General features: G+C 46.4%; 1 protein-coding gene across 2 annotated transcripts in view; it reads right to left on the bottom strand.

The window, feature by feature from the left end:
- Positions 1–14,778, bottom strand: part of PLS3 (plastin 3) — a 51,139-nt gene extending 36,361 nt beyond the window's left edge. The window contains exon 1 of one of the 2 annotated variants that reach the window (XM_051630587.1): positions 14,671–14,778. Coding sequence is in view for 1 of the 2 variants with exons in the window: in XM_051630586.1 (XP_051486546.1) it covers positions 12,379–12,456 (78 nt within the window). In the remaining variant the exon portion in view is untranslated. Of the gene's footprint in view, positions 1–12,378; positions 12,472–14,670 lie in introns of those variants that run through there. The other variant, XM_051630586.1, reaches the window with a different exon arrangement.
- Positions 14,779–24,629: the final 9,851 nt, after the last annotated feature.

The following is a 24,629-nucleotide window of genomic DNA, read 5'->3' on the forward strand; positions in this document are numbered from 1 at the left end:
GCAGAGGACTACCACCTGCTCCTGGACAGCAGGCTTTTCTGCCCCGTGGAAAGGGAGCTGGGGATCTTGGTGAATAACAAGTTCAACATGAGTCAACAGTATGCTGCAGCAGCAAAGAAAGCCAACAGCGTGCTGGGCAGCATCACCAGCAGACAGAAAGACGTCATCATCCTGCTCTACTTGGCACCTTGGAAGGATTTGACAATTGAGGAGCAAGCATTTGATCTTAACTTCTCAATTTGTCAGGGAAAAAAGATCCATCTTTGCTAGATTTCTAGCTTCCTGAGATGCTCCTTCAGTGAGCCTTTAATCAGGAAGAAAGCAAGACATTAGTCAGGCTCATGCTTATTTAATAAAAATCTTGCAAATGCATTAAGGGACTGAAAGTTTGTCTTGATTTTAAAAATTGCAAAGCAGAGTATGATTTTACTGTGCAAAACAGATCTAAGGACTTTCTCCGTTTGCCTTGTGCTCCAAACAACACCCAGCTTAGTAATTAACTGACTAGTTATTCACAGCTTAGAGCAGGGAGCCAGGCAGTCACCAAAGAAGTCAGCAAGTATGCCCAGAACACTGTGCAAAGGGTACCTCATGTCTTGCTATTTCATAAGGAAATTGGAGGCTCCACTGATGTCAGCTCCAGGAAATGAGCCACAGGCAGATGATGCCGGAAGCAGGATTTATATTTAGTACTGACTCACCCACTTTGTTGAATTTGAAAGACACAAAAGGTGGGTGTGGAGAGGGGGATACGTAGAAGAAAAAAAAAAAAAGAAGTTATTCCCTTGAGACCACAGGCAATGGGGTGTCTAGGGTCAGGTGGGTTTATTTTTTTGTAAAGGGAGAAACTACGTATGATCTGGAAACCTTCCTGTGTTTCTGCTGGAAAGGCAGCTGCCAAATCTGCTGCACTTCCCAGATCTGCTGGGCTTCCCAGGGCAGCAGCCAATGCTGAAGATGCTGCAGGGATTTGCAGCCCCATTGGGGTTTGCTCCAGTCAGTCCTGCAGGCAGGTCTCAGCCTGAGCAGGGAACCACCAGTTTTGAGGCACTTTCTCATCCTCTCTGCTACATTTTCTTTGAGCCAAAACAGAGACGGCTGGAAGGAACTTGGAGCAGAGAAAATTCTCAAGCCAGTTTTGCAGCTCCACCCAAGCCACCATGAAATTCACCTTGCACCTATCATGCCCCAAAGAAAACTTCAGAAGACTGAAGTATGCAAAGAGGAGCCAACCAGGAGACACAGTAAAAGCGCACCCAAGGAGGGCAGACACCACTGCAGGCTGCCATCCAAAGGCCACCCTGTCCCTCTCCTCCTTAGCTTTTCAGCCCCCTCACCCCAACTAGCTGTGGGGTCAACTGGACAACACCACAGTGTAGGAGGGGCAGAGCAGAGCAGGACCACCCTTGCACAGCACCCCAGTTAGACCAGCTCAGCCACACCACAGACCAGGCCACTGGAGAAAGGGTGGCATGGGGTCTCACAGGGTCTTGCAGGCACAAACATACTTTTCCATCTTTCACCTCAGTCACCAGGTCTGTCCATCATCCAAGCTTGACATGGCTTAGGCATCCTGCTCACCTGGAGAAGATACTCTGGATGACTAACCACCTAAAGTCACTACTCAAAAAATAGTGCTTTACACTGGAATTGCACCATTGCAGACTGTTAGCCCAAGATTTCTGAACAGGGAAGCTGTTCTGATCCATTTTCTGGCAACATCCAGGTTAAGACACATTTTCAATTGAGAAATATAAAGCATTTATGTGGGCTGCATCCTCATGGAATAAACTTCAGATGAATTTGGAAAAGTTGCAGTTTAATAGTAATGTAGTTTTTTGTACTAAGATCTTTTGACCTGCAGAAAAAAAAGTTTTAAGAGACAGCAAAAAACAATCTTAACTGCAGATTGCAGCACTGTACCAATGACAGGAGTACAGATTTGTTCATAAGAGGTTCATATTTTCATAAAAGTCTATCATAAGCCTTTTCACGTCCTGTCAGTGATAAATACTCTGCAGCCTGAGCAGCAGCAACAGCTCTGCAATGTTTTCAGCTACTTGAGCCAGGCTTTTCCCCTGAGAAGACTCTCTTTCCAAGTACTAAAACATGCTGTTACCAAAGCCAAGCACTGTATCTCATTTTGATTTAAAAAGTCAACAGCAAACAAGAGCTACCTCTAATGCCAAGCACCACGAGTGACTTAGTGACTTGCCTACAGAAGCAGCCTGTTAGATTACTGATAAAGTTGGTCTAATCTCCAAAATAAGATTACAACAGCAAAAAGGATGTGGCTTGAAAAATAAATCCATGGACTACAGCAAGACTGTTAATTATGAGAAACCAGAGGTCAGGAACTGCTTAGTATTTCCACCTATACATTAGAAGGGGTTATACCACTGCAGTCACAGCCTGCTCCCACGAGCAAATAGACATTTAGTCAACTGTTGACCACTGCCCAGACCAGTCTGCTGCAAACTGCTTCAGGCTAGTTGGGAGGCTGTGGGAGACTACCACTGGGTGGCTCTTCAGCCCCATACAACCCATCTGCAGGTGACTTCCCACTATGAAACAGTTTCAGTGCTGGGGAGTGAAGGCAAAGCTGGTACAGTCACAGACCAACCCCGGCAGCAGCCCATAACACCCAGCCCAAGATCATCTTTTAGGAGTCCCTGGTATCTCCTCTGGAAGTTCGGCCAGATGCTGGAGGTAAAAGATTTTGGCATGCAGCTCATCATGTTGTGCAAGTGGGCCTACAAATTCAGCTGTGTTGAACGAGTCCAGAATCAAGGGACCTTGAATCTTTTCCTCATATTTAGCTCATGTCCTTTTCTCCCCTAACTACTCCTTTTGCCTCAGACCCTGACAGAAAAATCTTCTGCAGGACAGACCTGCTGGATAAGCTAACTTCCCAAACGTCGCATTCTTTTCAGATGTGTAGAAAGGGGAGGTTAAGCTTGATTACCACTCACACATACACTGCAAGTTGTCACCCATAGCCTTGAGGTGCCCAGAGAGCAATTTTCACCCTGCTCATTACCCTGTTAATTAATAAGCTCGCTCACATTTTCCAGCCCATAAAAACCAGCTACTAGTAGCAGACTGATCTCTATGCTGTGAAGCCAGTCTTTTTTGACTGCAGATCTCTTACACTCCCAAGTCTGTTGCTGCTGCTGAGTTTAATGCTTTATGAATTAGCATTTTAAAAATCTCCTCATTCTTTCAAATTAAATATCCTATATAAAGCCAAGACGAAGCAAGGCATGCTGTTTGATTAGAAGGCACAAAGCAACTTCACAGGTCAGGTAGGAGGAGAGTATCTATAGATGGGAGAAGTAACACCACAAGGTACAGCATGAATTGCACCAAAAAGGTCCACATGCTGATCAAGAATATTAGCTACAAGTGTGACACATGAAAGGGTAATGCACTGACAAAAAGTGCAATACCTTGCTGTGTGCCGAGTTGATATCAACCCTGTGCACAAATTTGTAATTGCTAGAGTGAATTATTGACTGGTACTGGTTGTAAAGGGTCATGCATAACAGGTTTCAAGGCCATTAGTACAGGGCAGAATCTTACTCAGTTTCACGGCTCTCTAAGACCTCCCTATATAGACCTTCAGAAGACAGAGAGCAAAGGGACCAACTAAAACAACCCTTCTAAACGCTAAAAGGTATATACTCTTTTTCTGGAAGAGGGACGCAGGAAGGGAGGCATAAAAGGTCTTGTCATTAGCAATGGATCTAACTACTGTTGGCTGGACACTGCCATAACCATCCATCCAGGAGAGCTATGGTAAATTCCAGGAGCTTCTTAGCCGGTCGTGTCAGTTTTTCACATTTTCAACAAGATGTCTGACTGTGCTTGAGCATTTGCTTTATATAAAACAGCGCAAGAGCCCAGCTGGAAATTAGATCAACAATAATGTTTCAAAGGGGTGGGCAACAGAAGGGCAGGATTGCACTGGAACCTCTCACCCACGTCCCCAAGGAAAGCTTAGTCCCAACCTCAGCCAAGTAGTGCAGAAAGGAACAGACATTTTCAGTTTTCAGAAGGCCCAGTTTACCCTCTCTCCTTATGGAAAGGTGTATTCTACCTAAGTGAAGATTCAGAAACTTGCTTATTACTTCCAGGAGCACTGAGAAACATGAAAGCATATGTGAAGGTATTTCCATTTGCTCTCTATCAACCTCCTTCAAAGTGTTGCTATCTCAGAGTCAGTTCTTAAAAGCAGGGGACAACCTCCTCCCTGCTTGTCTGCACAATACCAATCATAACAGGATAACTTTACATCCACCTACAAACACCCTATGTATGGTCTCACAATCCATTCTTGGAGGCAAAATATTCTGTGCAGAATACAGGAAGAAAAAAGCTAAGTTGCAAGATTGCTTTGGAATTCACTTTATTTCTGTGACCAGCTGGAGACAAACACCTTGTTCTATGCTGGGTCAGGGCAATGTTTAATTACAGGATTTACAGTGGAATATATATATATATATATACACACACCACCACAGCACTGCAGCTGCTCAGCAGTTATAGCAGAAGGCAAACACTGCTCTAACCCAAGGAAAACAGTGACAGGCTGGATGGACTATCAGCCTGCTTATTAGCATCCTGCTGCAGAGGCTCCAAAGCAGGAGAGCATCCAAGCCTGTCCCTGGGATGAGACTCAGCATCCTGGAAACTGAAAACCACAGCCCTGCTCCAAACCCAAAAAATGCTCCACAGACCCTTCCCAGCTGATTAGCAGGAAGGAGCACAAGACTGTGATGGCAGCATAAACAGGGACCTGGGATTTATGAGCTTTGGGATGTTTTTTTGCAAGTAACTCAGCTGAAGCACTACTTCACAAAATACAAATGCCAGTTAAAGAGATGGGCAGCTGGAATTCAAGCTTCCTCTTGGTTCACACCCTTCCGGACACACTGAGAACTTTGGTGCCCACCCAGCAGCTACGCCTGCCAGGAGGGGCTGTACTGAGTTCTCCCAGAAAAATGGGGCAGACTGAAAGCACATGGGACCTCATTCACCATCCCCATCCTTCCCAACAGGGCAGAGTCAAAGGCAGCCAGTTCAGTCCTAATGTGAGTGAAAGCAGAGCAAGACACTCTTCTATCTGGGTAGGATGGAGAATGTGGGGGGAGCAGATCAGTGATCCACCTCCCCAGGTATTTTAAGCACAGATCATCAACCAGAAGTCTTGGTACCATGAGCTTCTGTGGCCAGGACGGGGACAGTACCACATCCATGAGCAACGTCACTGGGGAAAAGACCAATGCAAACACAAAGAAAGCCAAAACTTGATCAAATTACAAAGAGAGAGAGAGAGACACATCACTACAAACAGGTGACCATGCAACCTGTTTCAGTAACAGCCCACTGCACATCATCTGCCATCTAATCTACAAGGGATACAAGCTTCTATCAGCCAATGTCTTCAACCTGCATTTTAAACATCTCGTGCACTCAGCTCTGGAGAGCCCTAATTTGATCACTAACATATTGACAAAAATATCAGTCCCATAGATATAAACTGAGTGCAGAACCACATGCCTTCCTCTTTTTCTTCTACTATCAAAATACTTTTCAACTGCCAATCTTCAGAAAAAAAAGGTGAGGGACAAGAGAAGGGAGTTTTCTTAAGCTTCATTTCCTACCACCTTAGTGAGACACAACTTCAGAAGGAATCCAAGAGGATGTCTAGAGCTCTACAATTAATTGTTTTGTTGTATTTTTTTTTCCCTAGCAAGACATTCTACCTGGATATCCTACTCTGTCTGGAGGCAAGGTGACAGAAACAGTTCTAGCAAACAAAACTCTGGCAGGAGGTGCTCTAATGAGACCCAGGTCAGGGGCAGGATTACGTACTGCATGCCAGAGGCAAGCCCTCTCTGGCTACTGCACCAGTAGTCACTGACCCCTCCTGCAAAACACAACATCCCCCAGAGCCAGAGCCTCCTTCAGCACCTGATATTGGAAACACTGATAAAGGACAGCAGCACGTCTGATGTTATTCAGTCTGTCTTTTCTCCTCAGAGTATTTGATTTTCTTCTTTAAGCTTTTTCCCCGATTGGTGTTCTGCAGGTTTTGCCTTGTCTTGACCCTGCAACAGGTCACATTTCCTTGTTTAAGTTCCTGTATTTATACAAATTTTTAAACCTTGTTACATTTTTTTCCAAGAAAAAAAAATAGTTTCCTCTAGCAAAAAAAAAAAAAAAAAAGGCTGCAGTAAAGACATAACTGCAAGAGTCAGTTTTTCCACTATAAGAATCTGATACAAACAAACAGCCCCTTGACTTGCAGCTGAAGTAAAAACATGCAACTGAGCGAGACTAAAGCTGAAGGTCCTGCCCTTAGGCTTTGGGAGAAACAAAATCCTTCCAGTGTGCTTCTACAGCCAGTTTCATGACTGTTTACAAAGGCTTAAAGTCAGACAAAATGTTACCTTTTATAGATTTTTTTTTTTTTTACAGCCTAGCCTAGAATAGATATAACAGAAAAAGAACAGGCCAAAGTGGAGTCTCCCAAAATTGAAGAGAAAATGGCATTTTAGAGAGACATTTGATCAACAATGTCACATAAACCATTCCAGGCCCACAGAGCATAAACAGGGGTAGAACAGGCAATGAGCAGTCTCAATGCCCTCCCCTGCTCATTTACTCCCACCCCAGCCCTAAACAACCTTAGAGGCTCATGGCTAAGCTGGAGGCTTTAGCTGCTAGGATGCCCACATCCTGGATGAGCCTCATGCCACCTTCCCTGCGGAGTGGGCAGGAGCCTGCGAGCAGCTGGCACTTGCAACCACCCTATAAAACAACCTGCTGCCTCACACAAGCACAGTCACAGGCAGTGGAAGACAGATTAAAGAAGAAGTCAACAGTCGAGGTTCATAAGGCAGAGAACAGATGCTCAGAGCAGGAAGACTCTCAGCTCTTCCCTTCTGTCATCCCATGGCCAACCACTTGGGCTTGCTGGAGAAGTCTTGGTTTTGAGGCTTGGCTTTTCCAATAGGCAGTGGGGGAATGAGATCACCACACCAAATACCAGTCAGCCTCTTGCCCTTAATGTTTTCTTCTGTTTCATAAGAAGAGGGAGGAGTGTGCAGCTCAGGTCTGGAAAACAGGGCTGAGCCAGAGGCTGTGGGGCAGGAGCAGTCTCCTGGCCCTCAAACCTCTTCCTGGAGCACTTGAGCAGTGATAAACTTAAACTGCCAGCCTAATGCAGCCCCAAAAATGTTGCTGGTTTTATTTGCTGGGCATCAAAACACTGGTCAATACGAAGGTAAGATAAAAGGCTGTGTTTTTAGGCTAGGACTGCTGTCTCTCCCCGAACATGTGGCCTCCAGGCACCAGAGCAACATCCAGGCCTTTTCTCACTCAACTCCCTACCAAGCTCATACACCAGGTAGCAGAGCAGTTGTAGGAGGCATTTGCCTTCATTTTTAGCTGGCCAGAACTCTGCCCTTCCTTCCTAGAGCTACTGACCCGCGAGGCTGGTGGACCTTCTGTGAAAGCACTTCCCCATCCAGCACCCCTTCCATCCCCAAACAGTCCCTCCAGAAAGCAGACCCCTCAGGGTTCTCCTGCCACCCAGAAGATACCTTGCTGTTGCTCTAGGATGTTGCCATCATGGGTAATGAAGCAGAATAGCTTCTGACAGTATTTTCTTAACAACTGTGTAAACCAAGAAGGGTATTTAAGCCAAAAAAAAAAAGGCCTTGACTCCTTCCTGTCCCTTAGCTCAGCGATACAGCATCCTTTCATCTCTGCATCCTGTCCAGCCACCTCTCTCCACTAACAAGGATGGACCAGGGTCTCTTTCCAGGCTTATGGACTACAGAGCCTGTGGTCTAGTTTTCAGTTCTTTTGGGTCCTGCAAGAAGCATGGCTAAAACTTCATTCAATATTTACAATAACTACAGAGCTGGCACTTGGCTGTACACCTCCCTGACATTGGTCACCTTTGGATGAATTAGCAGCAAACACCTTGTCTGAGATATTTTACAGCTGAAGGGCTTCACGTGGCTGCCAGTGCCCCAGAAACCATGGTGTGAACGTGTTGTGTACAGTTTTCAGCCTGCTGAAAAGGCTATTTTAATCCAAGCCTACGTAGGGTGGGGCTCAGTCTCCAGCCAGGCCAAAAAGCCACTATAATCCACAAGACCAACGTCTGGCAACCTTTGCTTGCAGGCTGATGTCTATTTTGGGGATGGGAGTAATTTAGCATAAAAAGATATGTAGATTAAAAACAAAGGAGGCTATGAAAAGTGAATAGAGGGAAGGGCCAGACAGACTTATCCTGTGTATTTTGGTCTAAAGAACAAGGCTTTAAAAGAACACAAATGAGAATTTACTTTATTTTCCATTTCCTACAGCCACTTATAAAGTATCGTTTGCAACATGGCCTGAGGAGAGTACAGCACCAGCATATACTGTACAGGAGAAAGAGCCATGGTCTCATTTTCCTTCCTTGTTCTAACCATAAGGGATAGCACCAACTACCTGCTCTCTCACTTCCATCACTAAGAGCAGTATGTGATGGTGAAACAGCGAACGAGACAGCAAACTCTTTACTTTCAGCTTTAGAGAGAAAAACACAAAAAAGCTTACTTCAAAATATCAGAAATTAGGCCTCCTGCAGAGACACTACACCTTGTCTTCTCTTGAAGATCACAGTAATAGTCTCTCTTTCCAGCTATGCAGTGGGGGCTCCCAGCAGCATCTGTGAGCTGTCACTCTTTTTACAGGAACAAAAAACTTACTGAAGAGGCAGGAAAAACAGCTGTAAGCATTTCAGAGAAGGAAATGAAACAAGGAGCCTGGTTAGAAGCATATGGCCCATATGGATTGACATGAGCAAGAAGCAGCAGTCCTAATCAGAGCTTCCAATTTCAAACAGTTGTCTTGCTCCCCACATCCTCAGATGCATGTCAAACCCATAATTATTTTATTTCTTCAAACCAATTCCCAAATGTCAGTAGTGCACAAGCCACCATGCCCCCTGGGGACAGTCTGGATGTCGCCAGAGTGGCCAATTAACCCCCAGGAACATGCACAGGTCCCCACAGCACAGGGTGTTGGAGAGCACAGACTAGACAGGGCAAGGGGGCACCTAAGCCCACCTGCCAGGGGTGCTGCATTCCACAGGCAGTGCAATCACCCTCATGGCTGCTGAAAGGTGGAGATTAACTAACAGGAATCAAAGGGCAAAACAACCAAAAGGGAAATAATGGCTCTTAATAGCTCCATGACTTCTGATAGCAACTCCCTGGGGACCAGGAGGCTACCTTTGCATCATCACGCTGCTTACAAACCCAGTGACAAAACCAGCTTTGAGTAGCTCAAGTGCTAACCCACAAAACCCAGACACGAAACACTAGCTGCAAGAGGAGATCGCATGACATAATTCTTCCCAGTGGGACAGGCAGGACTTGCTTGTCATTCTTGGCATTTTTAACCTATTACCAAAGAAGCCAACATGCTACAGATTCCCAGGAGACCAGCAGATGCCACAGTGACTTAAGTGCACTGGCCATCCCAGCTCAGCACCCTGGCCAGGGAGGTCCACACCCCTCTCATGGGAACAGGCCTGCTGGGAGAGGGCAGAGCAGGCCAAGGAGGCTTGCTGCAGTGCTCCAAGTGGATCTCACAGCACAGAACATCCATGATGGAGAGGTATTTCCAAGGTCTCAACTTCAGAAAAACCTGACCTAGAGGCAAGAAGAACATCCAGAGCAGGAAACACTAGTGAGGACAGCCAGGACAAGCCTGACCCATCACCTAGAACTTCAGCATTGAAGAGCACAAAGTAGGCAGCTACTAAGGCTGAAGCTGTACTAAATGCTGCTGTGTCTAAGCACCATACCCACTCCCAGTACAGACCCTGCCAGTGATACCTACTTTTAATTCTCTGCCATCTAATAAATCCAAGACAGTTCACCCATATGAGCACCCAGATCCAGGTGTGTGGAGCAGGGGATACAACAGTAGCACATTCATAGCAAGCAGTCCCAAAGCTGAAAGTGGCTACAGCCACCCAGTCACTGGCAGGTGAGCTGCCACTGCTCAGAGGACCTCCAGGATGGCCAGCTGGCATCATTTCTCCAAGTCACACCATCCAGAGCTCAGGTGTTAGACCATCACTGAAGTGCCTTCCATCAGGAGATCACACCTCTCACCCTTCCCACCTACTCAGCTACCAGGAGCAAGAGTAGTAGGTACATCCAGGCTGGCAAAGGGCTTTAATGGTGCTGGCAGAGAAAACTGATTCTGTTAGAGCCAGAGTGATCCTCTGGGATGGTCAGAGGGAAAACAGTCCTCCCATGCACCCTCCTCACCAGCAGCACTGGAGAGCTCATCCATGACCTGCTCACCACAAACACAACCGCTGCTGCCTGTGTAATGAGCCAATTCCCAAAGTGCCAACAGGAACATTTGTGCAAAGATGCCTATCAAAGGGTTTGGGGACCAGGGACAGGAAGGAGTAAGATGATATTGTAGGATACATTAGAGTAACCCAACAAATACTGATTTAATACAACCTTGCATCACCCTCATTAAAAGAGTTGGTCTCTATTTTGCAACTTATCTTTTCAGATGGTCAGGAATGTTTTGGTCTGTATATCCATTAAAGCTGTTTGATAATTTTTTTTTTTTTAATTCAGTCTTTGACTCCACCTTTTGCACAGATTTGATGGCAGAAATTTCTGGATACATTCAGCTTTTTTTTTTTTTTTTAATGTAATTAGCAACATTAATTACTCTGTGAGCTCAATGTCCAAAAAGATACACAGAATACTTAACACACACTAGTACTTAGTTCAAAAAGTGCTGAGTATGTGAAGGTCAGCAAGTAGTTAATAAATATAAACACCTCATATTGTGGCTATTTCCAATATGACAAGAAACCTCACAGTAGGAACTAATAAGTTAAAAATTAATATATGTTATTGCATCATGCAGGTTGATAGCTTGTCAGTCACATGTTTAAACAGCTGGCACTGAGAGATGGGAATCTGCTTTTCCATGCTGAATTACTGCTCTAATACACAGGGAGGCAAAGGTAGCATTCAAAGCCTGAGAAAAACACCCAACAAAACACCAACTTCAACCACGTTTCTTTTGCTGCTTATTGCTACTATGTGGTACATAGATAAAAACCAAGTTGCAGCCACCTAAAAATTTCACCTGGCCAACTCCCTGCAAACTGCAAAGCAACACTGTAGCAGCTGACATCTCTCTCCTTACTTCTCCACATTTGCTTTCTTCCTTTATTCTTGATCAGGAGCATCACCACGTCCCTGCATACGCTTAATCTGCCTCCCAACACGGCAGGGCAAGAGCCAAACACCATTAGAGAGCTTTGCACTTTGCAGGGCATTGCTGGATGTGTATGAAACCTGGAGTGGTATAACACAAACTGGCCAGATGCTGCTTTACCATCACACTTCTGCCACAGGCAGTTCACGTGGCATAAAATCATGCTAACAGGCCTGTATCTAAAGAGAGACAAACATCCCCAGAGGATTCTGGTCCATAGCACTCAGAATTCTAAGAAGGAAAGAGATGCAAAGCTTCACAACTTAAAAACAAAACAAATCAAACAAGCAACAAAAAAAGCAAAAAAAACCCACCAAACAAAAAAACAATACAACTGAAAAATTTGCTATAAAGCAGAACTCAGCCTTGTGAGTTGGTGTTGCTGAAAACACAGCCTCTTTGTGTCTCTCCACCCATCAATTAATGCTATGTAAAGCAGGTTACCAAGAACACAGGGTGGAGCTGGGAAACATCACCAAATAAACTACTACCACCTGAAATATCACCAGCAAGACAATCTCAAGTGCTAAATTAAGCTCTCATAAGTGATCAAAGTGTACTTAAGACTGATCACTACCATCTACTTTGATAAGGAAGTGGATTAAAACATCTATATAGAAAGATGATAGGCACACCTTCCCTAAACTCACTGCCCATGGTGTGAAAATAAAAGGATTTCTCTTCTGGCACATTACACTACACACATCAGCAAAAATGCAACTCTTGCATTGTGATTTTTACGACCCAAAAGACAGAGGCAGTACTTCCCACATGTTTACCTATAAAGCTATTCACAAGGCACTTGGATCACTGGTCGCTGCTTAAGCAAAATTAGTGAATTACTGCTCCTAACATCCTTTTCAACCAGTCACTGAGTAGCACTCTCATTTGCTTCCATCAAGTCAGAACTGTTTTATTTCCACTTCTCCAAAGCTTGTTAAGTCGCTGCACTAGAAAGCCAAGCAAACACAGGAAAGAGTTACTAGAAGATCCCACATGAGTGGATTCGGCAGCAAACCCATTTCACAAGGCTTCAATTTCTTCACTCACCATCTTAATCTCACAACAATTGAAACCCGGAGCAGAGAAGTCAGTAAGGGAGCCCCAGGGGAAGGAGTTCCTCCGCATTTATCCCAAATCCAAGCATCCATCAGCCGAATACCTAATGAAGTTGTCAGTCCCCAGAGCCCTTCCCACTGTGAAGCTAATCTAGCCAAAACTAGTAAATAGGTTTCAGGAGTTTGGGGCATTCTTTAATCTGGGGAGATGTTTGCCTACTTTATAGGAGGGGAAACTCGGTCAGATTAGCTTTGATAAAAGAATAAAGACCCTGGTTAAGCATAATTCTCTAGCACTGAATAACTGAGTTTAATAATCACATTATGATCTCTTAACCCAGACAAAGAATGAGCAATTCATCTTTCACAAGCAGAGAATTCCTTCAAAGGAGCTTAGTTACAACCAAGCAACATCCTCAAATTGTTAAAACTTTTGGCAAGATTAACTGTGATAACAGCAGTGTTCCAAAAAGACTTCTCTTTGCAAATTATTTTATAACTTACTTTTCTTTTTTTTTAAAGAGTTATTCAGATGCAAACCAGCAGATCTAGAATTGAGGTTCTCGTTGTGCACACACCCCACAGAAGGCCATCAAACACCCCCGGGGCAGAAATTAACTGCAGAATATTGCACCCAGGAGACTCCCCTTGTGTCCACTAATCCCCCTTGAAACACCACTCTCCACTCACCAACTACCAGCAGCTCCTCTGTGCACATTATTTCTTTTCAAAACAGATTGGATTTCTATACATCATTATATCACTAAGCACAGCACTAACACGTGTTGATCTCTGTAACTATTCCCTCTTTATACCCAGGTTCCAGCTGTTGTCTTTAAAGTTACTCTGAGCAAGTCTCCCAGCATTAAGGAGGCTTTTCTTCTCAGGTTACCAGGCTTACTGAAGAAGTCACAAGTGTTACTGGTTGAACAATGGCTCCAAGTTCTCATGCAAAAGCAATTTATCCGAGTTATCTATTATCTTTTATTGTCTCTTCTACGGACTGCCCCAAAACAGGAAGCCCAGCTCTCCTGTGCACACGCATTCCACTGGGATTGTGTAACAGCACTAACAACCTCGGAGGCTTATTCAAAGGCATTGGCTCGGAGCTATACCAACAGCTCTTCTGGAAAGAAATAAATGAGTTCAGGTTATGCCCTCCTTGAAGGTATGGATGCTACTACAGAGCAAACACACGCAGCCTGTCCCAAGGAAGCACTAACTGGAGGCTGGGTTCCCATCCACACGTCTCGCCCCTATCTGCACTTCAGATAAAAACTTTAGAACTGGAGCACAACCACACCTGCAGTTTGTTCCCTCTGTGAGCATCGGGACTTGATGGCAGCAATTAGACTATTTATAGCCAGTGCCAGGGTGCCCTGTGCAAAGGGAAGAGTAAAGCTTCACCTCCTGAAAAATCCCCTGCTCTTCCATTTCCCCTCGCAGGCTCCCAACAAGAAGCCATTGTTCGGGGTAGCAGGGTGACACTTCCTCTCCCAGTCCAAATCTGAGATGTATAAAAATAAACCCACACAGCTGCCCCACTACGTTACTATATTTCAACCCCCTTCCAACGAGATGAGAAGTCGGCTCCGATTTTCCTCACTGTTTCTGCTTCTGGGAACACTATCCTGCACAAACGATGAAAGTCACATGCAAACCGAGTCCCCTTCTCGGTACTTCTCTGCGGGAAGGCGCAGCGGGAAGCGGCACCTCCCCTCCCCTGCAGCCGGGCTGCACTTTCTCGCACAAAGCCCCCAAGTTTTGCAAAGCCGGGGCTGTCGCTACTCGCCCCTCTCGCTGCGGGCGGCGGAGCTCACGGCCCCGCCAGACCCGCCACGGGGCGAACGCATCCCCGGCGCCGGGCCCGCCCCGCCTCAGCCCGAGGGTGAAGTTTTCCAGAGGAATGAATCAGACAAGGGCCTCTCCACCGCCGCGGGGAGGCTGGAAGGGGCAGCAGCAGCAGCAGCGCGCCCCGCGGCCACGTACCCCGCGGCCGGGAGGGCACCGATGCGCGCAGGGCTCCGCGCAGGGCTCCGCGCTCTCTCCCCGCCCAAGGACCCCCCCACCCCGGGGGCGGCGGAGCGGGGACACGGCTGGCAGAGCGCGGAGCCGGGCGGCAGGCAGGGCCGGGCCGGGCCCGTGGAGCCGCTGGGGCCGGTCGGAGCCGCCCGCCCCGTCGCCGGGATGCTCCCGGGACCAGCGCTGCGCTGGGCGGCGGGACAGGCGCCAGCAACTTTCCCCAAGTCGGAAGCGCTCTGGAAAGAGCTCCAGAAGAACTCACCGCTCGTGCCGAGCCGAGCCGTGCAAAGCCGCGCCGTGCCGTGCCGTGCCGACCGAGCCGTGCCCCAGCCCCGCTGCCCGCGCTCGGCGCGCCCGGCCCCGCCGCCCCGGCCGGATTGGGCCGCGCTCCTGCACATCACGGGCTCCCGGCGCGGCGATTAGGCGGGCGCGGAGTCACTCAGGGCGGGGAGGAGCTGCGGGCCCAGCCGGGGCGCGCCCCCCGGCCCCGCCGGGCTGCTCTGCCTTCCCTCCCTCCCCCCGTGCCTTGCCCTGGCTGCATCGCTCGTGTCCTGCGTGCAGCCCACCTCCCGTGCATGCCTGTCCTCCCGTCCCGCCGGCATCCCTCATTCTTCCTCTGCACGCAACTCTTCTCCGAGCAGACACCCCTTGTTCCCCACACGCATCCCTGCCTCCTCCTGTGCCTGCATCCCTCCTCCCGTGCAAGACCGCTTCCTTTCTCCCGTGCATGGTCAGCTCTGACTCCCTCAGCCCTGCCGCACAGACAGGACCGCTGCGCTCCCTGTGCCATCCCCCCCTGTACCCCCTGGAGCAGCCCTGCTGGGTGGTGCTGAGAGTGCCCAGGGGAAGCGGGTGCTCGTGGGGACACAGGACACCCCACACAGAGGAGCCAGGGGCTGGCCGAGAGCCTGGTTCCCACGGGGGGTGTGTGGGGTGTGGGTCCCTGTGCCCTTGCACCCTGTACTCCGTGTTCCCGGGCAGGGAACATTGCCACGGCCTTTCCCCAGCCGCTCTTCAGCTGTCCAATTTGGGAGAGGTGGCCTCATAACTGTCCTAATTTCTACGTTTGCCACCACACAGATTTTCACAACGAAAAACTGCTACAAGGGCTCAGGAAACCAAGGGCCTCAGGGACAGCTTTTGCGGAGAAGCGGTTGGAGAAGAGGAGTTAATTCAAGAGGGAGGTCTTGAACTGAGTAATGAAAAGCAAAAAAGCTGCTCTGGAAGGAAGGAGGTGAATCGAGAGAGGAGATCAGGGGGGCAGAACTGCACTGGCCAGAAGAGCTGACAGCTGTTTCTCCAAATGGGGGACCTCAGACTCCCTGGCAGCCTGACACTGGCATCTCTGCCAGGCTCAGGAGAAAACATGGGCTCAGGTATCAACACCTTCTTCTGGTTTTAGGAGAAGAGCAGGGATGTTTTCAGGCACACAAGACCCTTTTTCAGGACAGAAAGATGAACCGTTCCCATGCCTGGAGGTGAGAACAGCACAAAGTAATAAATTCAGACACAGAACAGGAACATGAACTCAAGGTGCTAGCTCTTGTACAGAGTAATAGCACATCCCCTTTATTTTATTATTTTTAATTATTTTCCTTTACTGTCAGACAAAATAAACTCACAGAAAGCTGACAGTTACCTAATAAACTATTAATAGATAAGGTACACATCAACATTAGATCATTCTCTCTCTTCTCTTTCAAAATTAAATAAATTTAGGGCATATTTAGCTCAAACTGGCCAGCAAAATCCATTGTAATGAGTATTTCTATATGTTGCCAATGTTAAAATGTCCATTTCTGGATCTGAACTGCATAGTCACAGATTATGAGTCTTTGTACGAATCCTTTACAGAAAGACTCTCAGTCTGATCATTACAGAATAAAAAACATTTCATTGTCAAAGCAGTCAAGAAAAGTAATTGTGCAGTTAGTTTTCCAAAGCTATGAAACGACAAGGCCTCACAGAGTGGTCCCACATGATGGAAGTGACACGGTTCACAGTGGGAGTTTCCTCATCACATCAGCATGAGCAGCTTCCTGAGAAGAATTAGACTTTCTTCCTCTCATCCTTTGATTCTTTTTGATACAGTTGGATTTCTCATTGGATGCTGGAAATTCTTACATATTCATCAGTTTATTACACTAGCTCTGGGGAAGCAGGAGCACTAATTCTATACTGATGTAAAGGATTAGTCCAATTTTACGCTTTGTGGTGCTGGTCCTGGGTCCAGATTAGGCCAGTGCTTCCCACTGCATTACAAACACAACAGAGCTGTGAATATTTCTGATTTTGGTTGCAAATTCAGCAAAAAAACCCCAACAAAACAAAACAAAACAACCCCAAAACTTTAGATTATTTTTTCAGGTTTTGCTAGCCTGTCCACATAAAAGAGTTAGAGACATGAGCACATCTCTGTAGATCTGGCCTATTCAGAAAATGCAGATGACATGTTTCCATGCCCTGCTTTTGTCCAAACCAGTAGTAAGAAACAGGCAACTCTTTGTTCTCCAAATGAGGGAGCGAAGTATGAAACATATTGAACATTTACCAGTTGCCTCTTTATTAGGACTTCCCCATGTCTTCATGCACAAAGAAAGTTAAGCTATAGTAGACTTCTCTATTAATTCAGCTACAACCATGGCTCAGTATCTTGATTATAGTCATTAAGCTCAGTGTAAGATTTTTATAATTACTCTATTCTGAGTGAGATGTCAACATGTAGAGATTTATTTACACACAACTCTCAAATGCTTTCTTTGCAAAAACACACAAGTGCACATTCTTAGGTGATTATTTATGGTTAAAAACACTCATTAATACAGATACTAGGTCCCCTTTCTCACACAAAGTAAACACAACACTCAGCACTCGCTTTGTGAAACACTGAACAAACTTCTTCAAGGGCACATGACAGCATGCAGCTGAATTCTTATTTCACTGCTTCCACAGGTGATGCAGAAGGGGGAGGAAAAGGTGAAATTTTGGCAAAGATCACAGGGGAAAACCGGTGCCCTAAAGAAAGTCCCGTGGACGTTTAAAATAGAGGCTGAAGTACCGGGTGGATCTGGAATATCAGTGTTGATCAGTGTTTGAAATGATGTTCGGGGCATTTTTCAAGCCCTCTCTAAAAGACTGTTATTTAGAAAATGACAAAAAGAGGGACTTTCCACATAATGGTATGCACAAATAGAGAGGTTAGGGCCTGACAGGCAACAAGTATTTCCCACTACTGTGGGTAGTTTTATTTAATATAAGGTTGTAGTGAAATATTTTTTGTAGAAAAGACACACAAGATGCTGGCTTCACAAAGTACTAGCATATAGAAACTGAGGAGGGAGGAAATAGGCTATGTTTTTTGAAGATGACTTTGAACATGCTTAATTAACTCTCTTCTCCAGCAAAGTATGGTGAACTTAACAGGTATCAGAAAAAGCCCTGGCTATAGAGCCACAATGGAATCATAGAATCATAGAATGGTTGGGGTTGGAAGAGATCTTAAAAATCAGCTAGATCCAACCCCCCTGCATGAGCAGGGACACCTCCCACTAGAAGGATTGCCTGCTAGATTTTTGTGTTGAACATTTTTAACTGTAAGGATATGAATTTCCATAAATGCACTTTATGGTAATAATCATCACCAGACAGATGAAGGGCTGACCCTGCCTCCAGTACAATTTTGCCACTGACTCCAGTGAAAGCTGGACCAACCCTTAACAGACTTTGCCACTGCCAGATTTATGTTAGTGTGTCTCTGTGCCTACAGAAGTAAAATTAATTTTAATTATGGCTGTTTAAATGTAATCTTCTTATCTGGCAGCTTAGTGATACATCTCCTGCACTGCTTTTCCTTTGTGTAAAAGTTACATCTTTGCTCTTGGCTGGGTTATTGAATAATACATTATTTTAGCATATAATTATCATCACTTACCTGTGAAGCTGCCCTATTCGGGCAATGTTCAGGTGAAATAAACTTAGATAGGGCCTATGAGGATAAATAATGCTTGTCTTCTCTAACTCATTTCTGATTAAGAGCTCCTGGCAACACCACTAACAAGAAAAAAAAGCTCATTGGCAGTTAAAGAGGGACAGGAAAGGGTACAAAAGAAATAACGTGGTCCTAAAAGATGCAGTGACAGATCATGTCATGTGCATCTTCACACCTGACACCCCGTGCGTGAGCTGGCTGCTTTAAGATCAAGATCATCACGGCCTATAAGTGAGGTCTGGTGACAACCAGGAAGAAGGGGAGGAACCCTGCTGGGGTAATTAAAAATTCATGGCTCTGATGTGCAGTGTGCCAAAGAGAGAGAGAAATGCGGGAGTGGTGAGCACACAGGTTCAGAAGTGGCCTCTAAAGAAATGGGGTTTAAAGGAGATGGTTGGAGTTCTATTAGAATTAGGGCATCTGTTCTCAACTAGACTTTTGTTTTGTTTTCTGCAAATACTTATCCACAACATCAACAGAATCTAAGAACCAGGATATTAACATCCAAAACACTTGTCATCAATCAAGGAGAACAACTGAGCGGTGCTATGAATAGATTAATAAGCTGGAACTGTTTGTTTTTTTCCATTGCAAGAAAGCAGATGGAAATCTGCATATTATTTTGAAATACAAATTGAATTTACCTCCTGCTAAAAACACTTACTTAAATAATTCTGGGTACTTCTTTACTTAAAAACAACTTTTGGGGAAAAAATATCACTGAGTTTATCCAGCGAGGTTGGCCCATGCAAGGAATCCATCTGTATTCAAAGTCTACAGAAGTCTGTGAGACTCCTCATGTGAATGTAGATTACCCACCAAAGGTAACAGCCTGCCAGGCTGCATCAAGCTGCCTGCCAGCTGCCTTCCCTCTCACTGTCCTGGCTGCCAGATAGCAGGTCACGTCCTGGGACTCTGGACTGTGTTGTGAAACCACTAGTGCCTCCTGTTTATTCTCCTGTAAGGCAAGCTCGTGCTTTGGTGAAGGGGTTGCCCAGGGTTTCATGCTGCCTCCATTCTGCAGTAGAAGTGTTATTTGTTTGAAATTGTCCTCTTTTCTGTCAAGGGGAGTTTTTCAGTGATTGCCCGTGCAGCATAAGGAAAGCTCTGCACTTCCAACCCAGCAGTGGCAAGCCAGAGTTATTGACACCATGTCTTTGTACAACCCTTAACTACAGTTTTTTTATGGGCTGAGCTTCCAGAGGACTCACTGACCTTTGAAGCATGCAGGAGAGTGGATGACTTGAGAGCCTCTCTGCAGTTCTTGTCAACAAGGTGAACTACCCTCATTTAGCATTGTGGACCAAAAGATGTGGATGGGGCTTTGAGCATCCTGGTCCAGTGGGAGGTGTGTCTGCCTTTGCAGGGGGGTTGAACTAGATGATCTTTAAGGTGCCTTTCAACCCAAACCATTATATGATTCTATGAAAAAAGCAGCATGGCAATGAGAAGGTGTTTCTGTCTCTTTACTTCGTTTATCAGCCGGTCAAGACCAGGCTCTCAAAAGCCACCGAATCCACACCCCCTTTCTCCTAGCTGAGGTACAGCTGTCTCCAAAGAAAATAATGTTTCCAGAGAGCAGGAGATGCAGAAGGTCAGATACAGGCAGTTTGGGGCAGAAGAACCAAGCAGAGTTAGCTGCAAACTGTGGAGAATACAGTCACTGCCCATGCAATTGACCAGTGGTCGTTTTGGCCATTTATCTAGGTTAACAATTTGGTGTGCAGTAATCTGGTTATTACTGTAGCTAGAAGGACTGTGGGCAGCTTCTTGTTATTAAATTCTGGCAATCTGCTCAGAGCTGGACAATGTCACTCTTCAATGGGGTTTTAGGAAGGATCTGAGGGGAGAAAAGGATGGTGGGTTGGCAGTCTAGGGCTGGGTGGATATTTCATGCATTTGGTTCTGCAGTGGAACCAGACTGGAGGCAGGAAACAAAAAAACTGCTGATGCAGGGAATTCTGCAAAGTATTGAGAGCTTGGGATGAGATGAACTGGAAAGTGTAGAAGGCTTCCAAGGAGGACTCCAAGGAGGAAGCACTGGCCTTCATGCTGGCCAGGCTTGCAAGCCATGGCCTTGCTTTCCTCTTTCTCTCCCTTCTGCCTTCCTTTGGCTCAAATCAAGTTAAAATGAGGTACACAGAGACTGTGTGGCAGCTAATGAATGATGTTCATCTGCTGGATAATGAACGAGGGTAGCTCTGTTTAATAACTGAGGAAGTGTTCTTGCTGCTCAAGGTCACTATTCCTCGTGTTCCCAATGTCTCCCCACTTGCTAGTAACTCATTTGGACTGTTTCGTCTTTCTAGTCCATAATGTGTTTGTGAATATTTTCTTCTCATTTTCTTGGACTTTCATCTTGCTCTTCCTACTTTTTTGCCCCTCTACTTTTTGTCTCCCTTTCCATTTTACTGATGCTGACACACAGCTCCCCCAGCTCCTACAAAACTCAGCCATCTCACAGCCTCCAAAATCCACGGTGAGTGGAAGCAGAGCAGGGCTGTCTACATTCCTGCAAGCCCAGGGCTTGGGAGATGGGGTGGATATGTGCCAGTGCTAATAAACAGGGAACTAGTAGTGACTGTGTAAAGCAGGAAAATTGCAGAGCAAGATAAGACTCACAGAATTCCCATAAACAGATTTTGGATATTTACTAAGGGGAAAAAATAAGTGATCCTTAAATGCCAGTCTCTCTATTCAGCCACAGGTGTTTGCACAGGCACTGGGCCGTGTATAAAAGGCTGCAGGATCTTGTGATGAAGAATATCAGTGACACATGCTCAGCTCCTCTGCACTCTGCCCAGTACAGAATCTGCTCTGGAGTTTTGCAGCCAGGCTGTGACTGGGGGTGACTGTTCCAGCTCTGACGCCAGGCTGCACCACGTCTGCCAAACTAAACACCTCATGTAGCTCCAGTCGGGTCCAACATGCACAAAATCCAACGCAGTGGCTGGAACAAACTGAGAGGAACAGTTTCTCCTACAGGTTCATAACTGCAAGGATTTATTGCCTCATCCTGTGTCCTGCAGAGCAGAGATCAGGCTGGGCACCCTGATCGTACAGGCTTGCATTGCAGCAAGACAGATCTGCAGATCTGAGGAAGCTGTTTTGCCCTCCTGGACTGAATTGCATTTCCAGGTAGCTGAGTGCTGCTGGGACAGGGGTGACCCTGCTGCATCCAAACTGGGAGGCTCGGGTGGGTGCCTGCCTCCCCAGAGCAGGTGTGGTGCATCAGCCAACATTTACATACCAGTGCTTTGCATTTCCTAAGCTTTATTGCTACTGTCACAGCAGGAAAGAGAGAACTGGCTGGGAAGAATGTGACTTTTTTAGTTAAGTGATGGTCAGGACAGAGCAGAGAGCAGAGGAACTGCTTGTGATGGACAAAAACAACAGGAGGAACTGCAGAGACAGGGCAAACAAAAATCAGTCTAGGGTAGTTCAGGTTCAGGTTATCCTGCTTGGGGCATGGGACAGAATAGCTACCTTCTCCAAGGCCCTTACAGCTTTATCTCCAGCTATTGCAGTTTCCGTTTGCTGCAGGAAAGCACCTCCTAGTGCCAGTCACACTGGGATTTCTCTCCTTTCCCCTCGTGCAGGACCCTGAGCAGCACTCAGGGTTCAGCTACAGTGCCTGCAGCAGCTGCAGGATATAGGTGCAACAGGGTTAGCCTCATCCCCAGCCCCACAAATGGTGCTCAGCTCCATCCTCCCTGGCACAGGGGCTGGATTGATCCTCAGGGCAGCAGTATGTGGAGTCCTGGATCCACCTGCCAGCAATGCTTTCTTTTTCCTGGAACACTGGAACAAGTTGTCCAGGGAAGGACTACCCCATCCCTGGCAGTGTTGAAGGGCAGGTTGGATGGGGCTCAGAGCAACCTGGGCTGGTGGGAGGTGTCCCTGCCCATGCAGGGGGGTTGGAACTGGATAGTCTTTGAGGTCCCTTCCAACTCTAACCATTCTATGATTCTGTGACTCCTTGTTCTCAGTTCTTGCTGTTCTAGTTTTTGCTGATCTAGACGTGTTAAAATTAATTTTTCTCTTGGTGCCTGACTCCAAGCAAGGTTATTAGGTAGCTGGGTCACTGCAGTGTGTGACTGTCAGCTGCTGAAATCATTTGCATCGGGCTGCGGGTGGGTAAACCACTGAAGACTGTGTTTGGAATGATGACTAATCAGCATCAAAACTGCAAGCTTCATTTTAAAAACAAGGAATAATTTTCTTCAAAAAGAAAACTGTATTTCTGGGTTGTAAAATGATTTGGTTTCATGTGGCAAGAGCCCAGCTCATTTTCCCTCCACTCTGCATTCTGGAATCATTACTGTGCTTCTTTCCAGTAGTGCAGAAATTCTTTTCTATATATCTCCTCTTCAGCCAATAGTCTGTAGCTAATGTTTGATGTTTCCTAGGCAGGAGGAGATGTGGACAAACCAACAGCTCTACTGTGATGACAAGCACCTTAGAAAACACAAAACCTTTCTCTAGAAGCAGTCGCCAAGTCCAAGCAAGCCCAGCCCTGCAGACAGAACTTCAACAACTCCTCCAAGTGTGCAGCCTTTGGACAGTCCATGTGAGGAGTTCACAGAAAACTCCTGTGTCTCAAAAAAACCTCTTTGGCCAGAGCAGGATTTTACCTTGTCCTGGCTGAGGGGAGAGTGCTGAGCAATGAAGAAGTTGCACGAAGTTAAAAATCCACTTGGAGAGGCGAGTCTTTAGGAATTCATAATGAAACATGCTTTGCGTGGATCTTAGCTTTCACTGACAATGAAGAGCATTTTGTGCCATTTGAGATGGGTGAGCAGGAACCTCATCTTCTGCACTCAAGTAACTTCCATCACATCAGCTTTTGTCTGGAGGCTGCCCTGGCACTTCACATTCCAGCCTGACAACAGTCTGCAGGTTTTGACCAACATGTTCTATAAAAAAAAAAAAAAAAAAAAGCCATTTACTGGAAAAGGACAGTAAAAAGCTCATAAAAAGTGTTTCTCAGCACCAGCTCCCAAAAGGAATTCCTCCCAGAAGCACAGCTCACTCTCTTTGTGAGAGCTGACAGGGACGTGCAGGATGGAAGGGTACTCAGAGTGCAATGTGGCTTAAAAACAGAAGAAAATAATACTCTTGTGGGAAAAAAAAAGGGAAAGGGTCTCTAGTGGGCTAGGCACTGGCAGAATTAGAAAACAGGCTGTGTTGTCCTCAAGCAAGGACACTCCATGTCCTCCTTCTTCTGCAGCAGGCACTGAAGGGCTTTTAAGCATGGCATATCATACCAGAGAGGTCTTCAGCTCCCAGATGTGAAGGACACCTGAGACAACAAGGCCCTGGCCACACTGACCTATACAGAAAGGGCACTGTGGGCCTCTGCTCCCAGCCTTGCCAAGACAAGGACATTCCCCAGAGCACCTGCCCCAGGTGTTTTTTCACTCCAAGGTTTAAGGGCTGGGCCTTTACACCTTTTTTTGTTTCCCTGCCCCAGCAGCCACTCCAATGGAAGTGCTCAAAGCTGCATTTCTTTAGAGATCCAGCTCTTCTAATGAGGGGTGGGTGGTCCAAGACATTTTCCCTCCTTTTTCACGACCCTTGGTGTCTTCAGAGTTGTTCCTCTCACATATTCTCACTCTGCTCTCTCTACTGCTATTGTTCCACAGAGGTTTTTTTCCCCCTCTTCTTAACTATGTCATCCCAGAGGCACTACCACCATATCTGATGGCTTGGCCTTGACCAGCAGCAGGTCCATCTTGCAGCTGGCTGGCCTTGGCTCTGTTGGACACGTGGGAAGCTTCTGGTACCTTCTCACAGAAGCCACCTCTGTACCCTCTCTGCTCCCAAAACCTTGCTCTGCAACCCCAATACAGGTGTAGAGTTGTGGTTCCATTTCACAGCCCCAGGGGTCCTGGTTCATCCTTCTGTGCTGCCCTGCTGTTGCCTCTGGGCTCCTACTCAACCACAACAACATGAGACTGGCCCCTCTCATAAAAGCTGGGTGGAAGCTCCACAGTGGATTGTAAACTTCCCCCAAAAGGTCAGCTCTGGTGAGCAACATGAAGTGTGGGGAGTCAGGTCAAACTCAGCAAGTCACTCTCAAATCCTGGGGAATACAAATTCTAACAACACATTCAAGAGCAACATTTTAAAGCAGCATCACTTGACACTTGACATTTAAAGGAGGCTTCAAGAGTTGAAAGTGTTCAAGTCAATGCAAAATGAAGATTTATTTTCACTCCAGCTATAACTGA

Source organism: Apus apus, chromosome 12 (genome assembly GCF_020740795.1).
Source record: "Apus apus isolate bApuApu2 chromosome 12, bApuApu2.pri.cur, whole genome shotgun sequence".
In the NCBI taxonomy this organism is placed as follows: Eukaryota; Metazoa; Chordata; class Aves; order Apodiformes; family Apodidae; genus Apus; species Apus apus.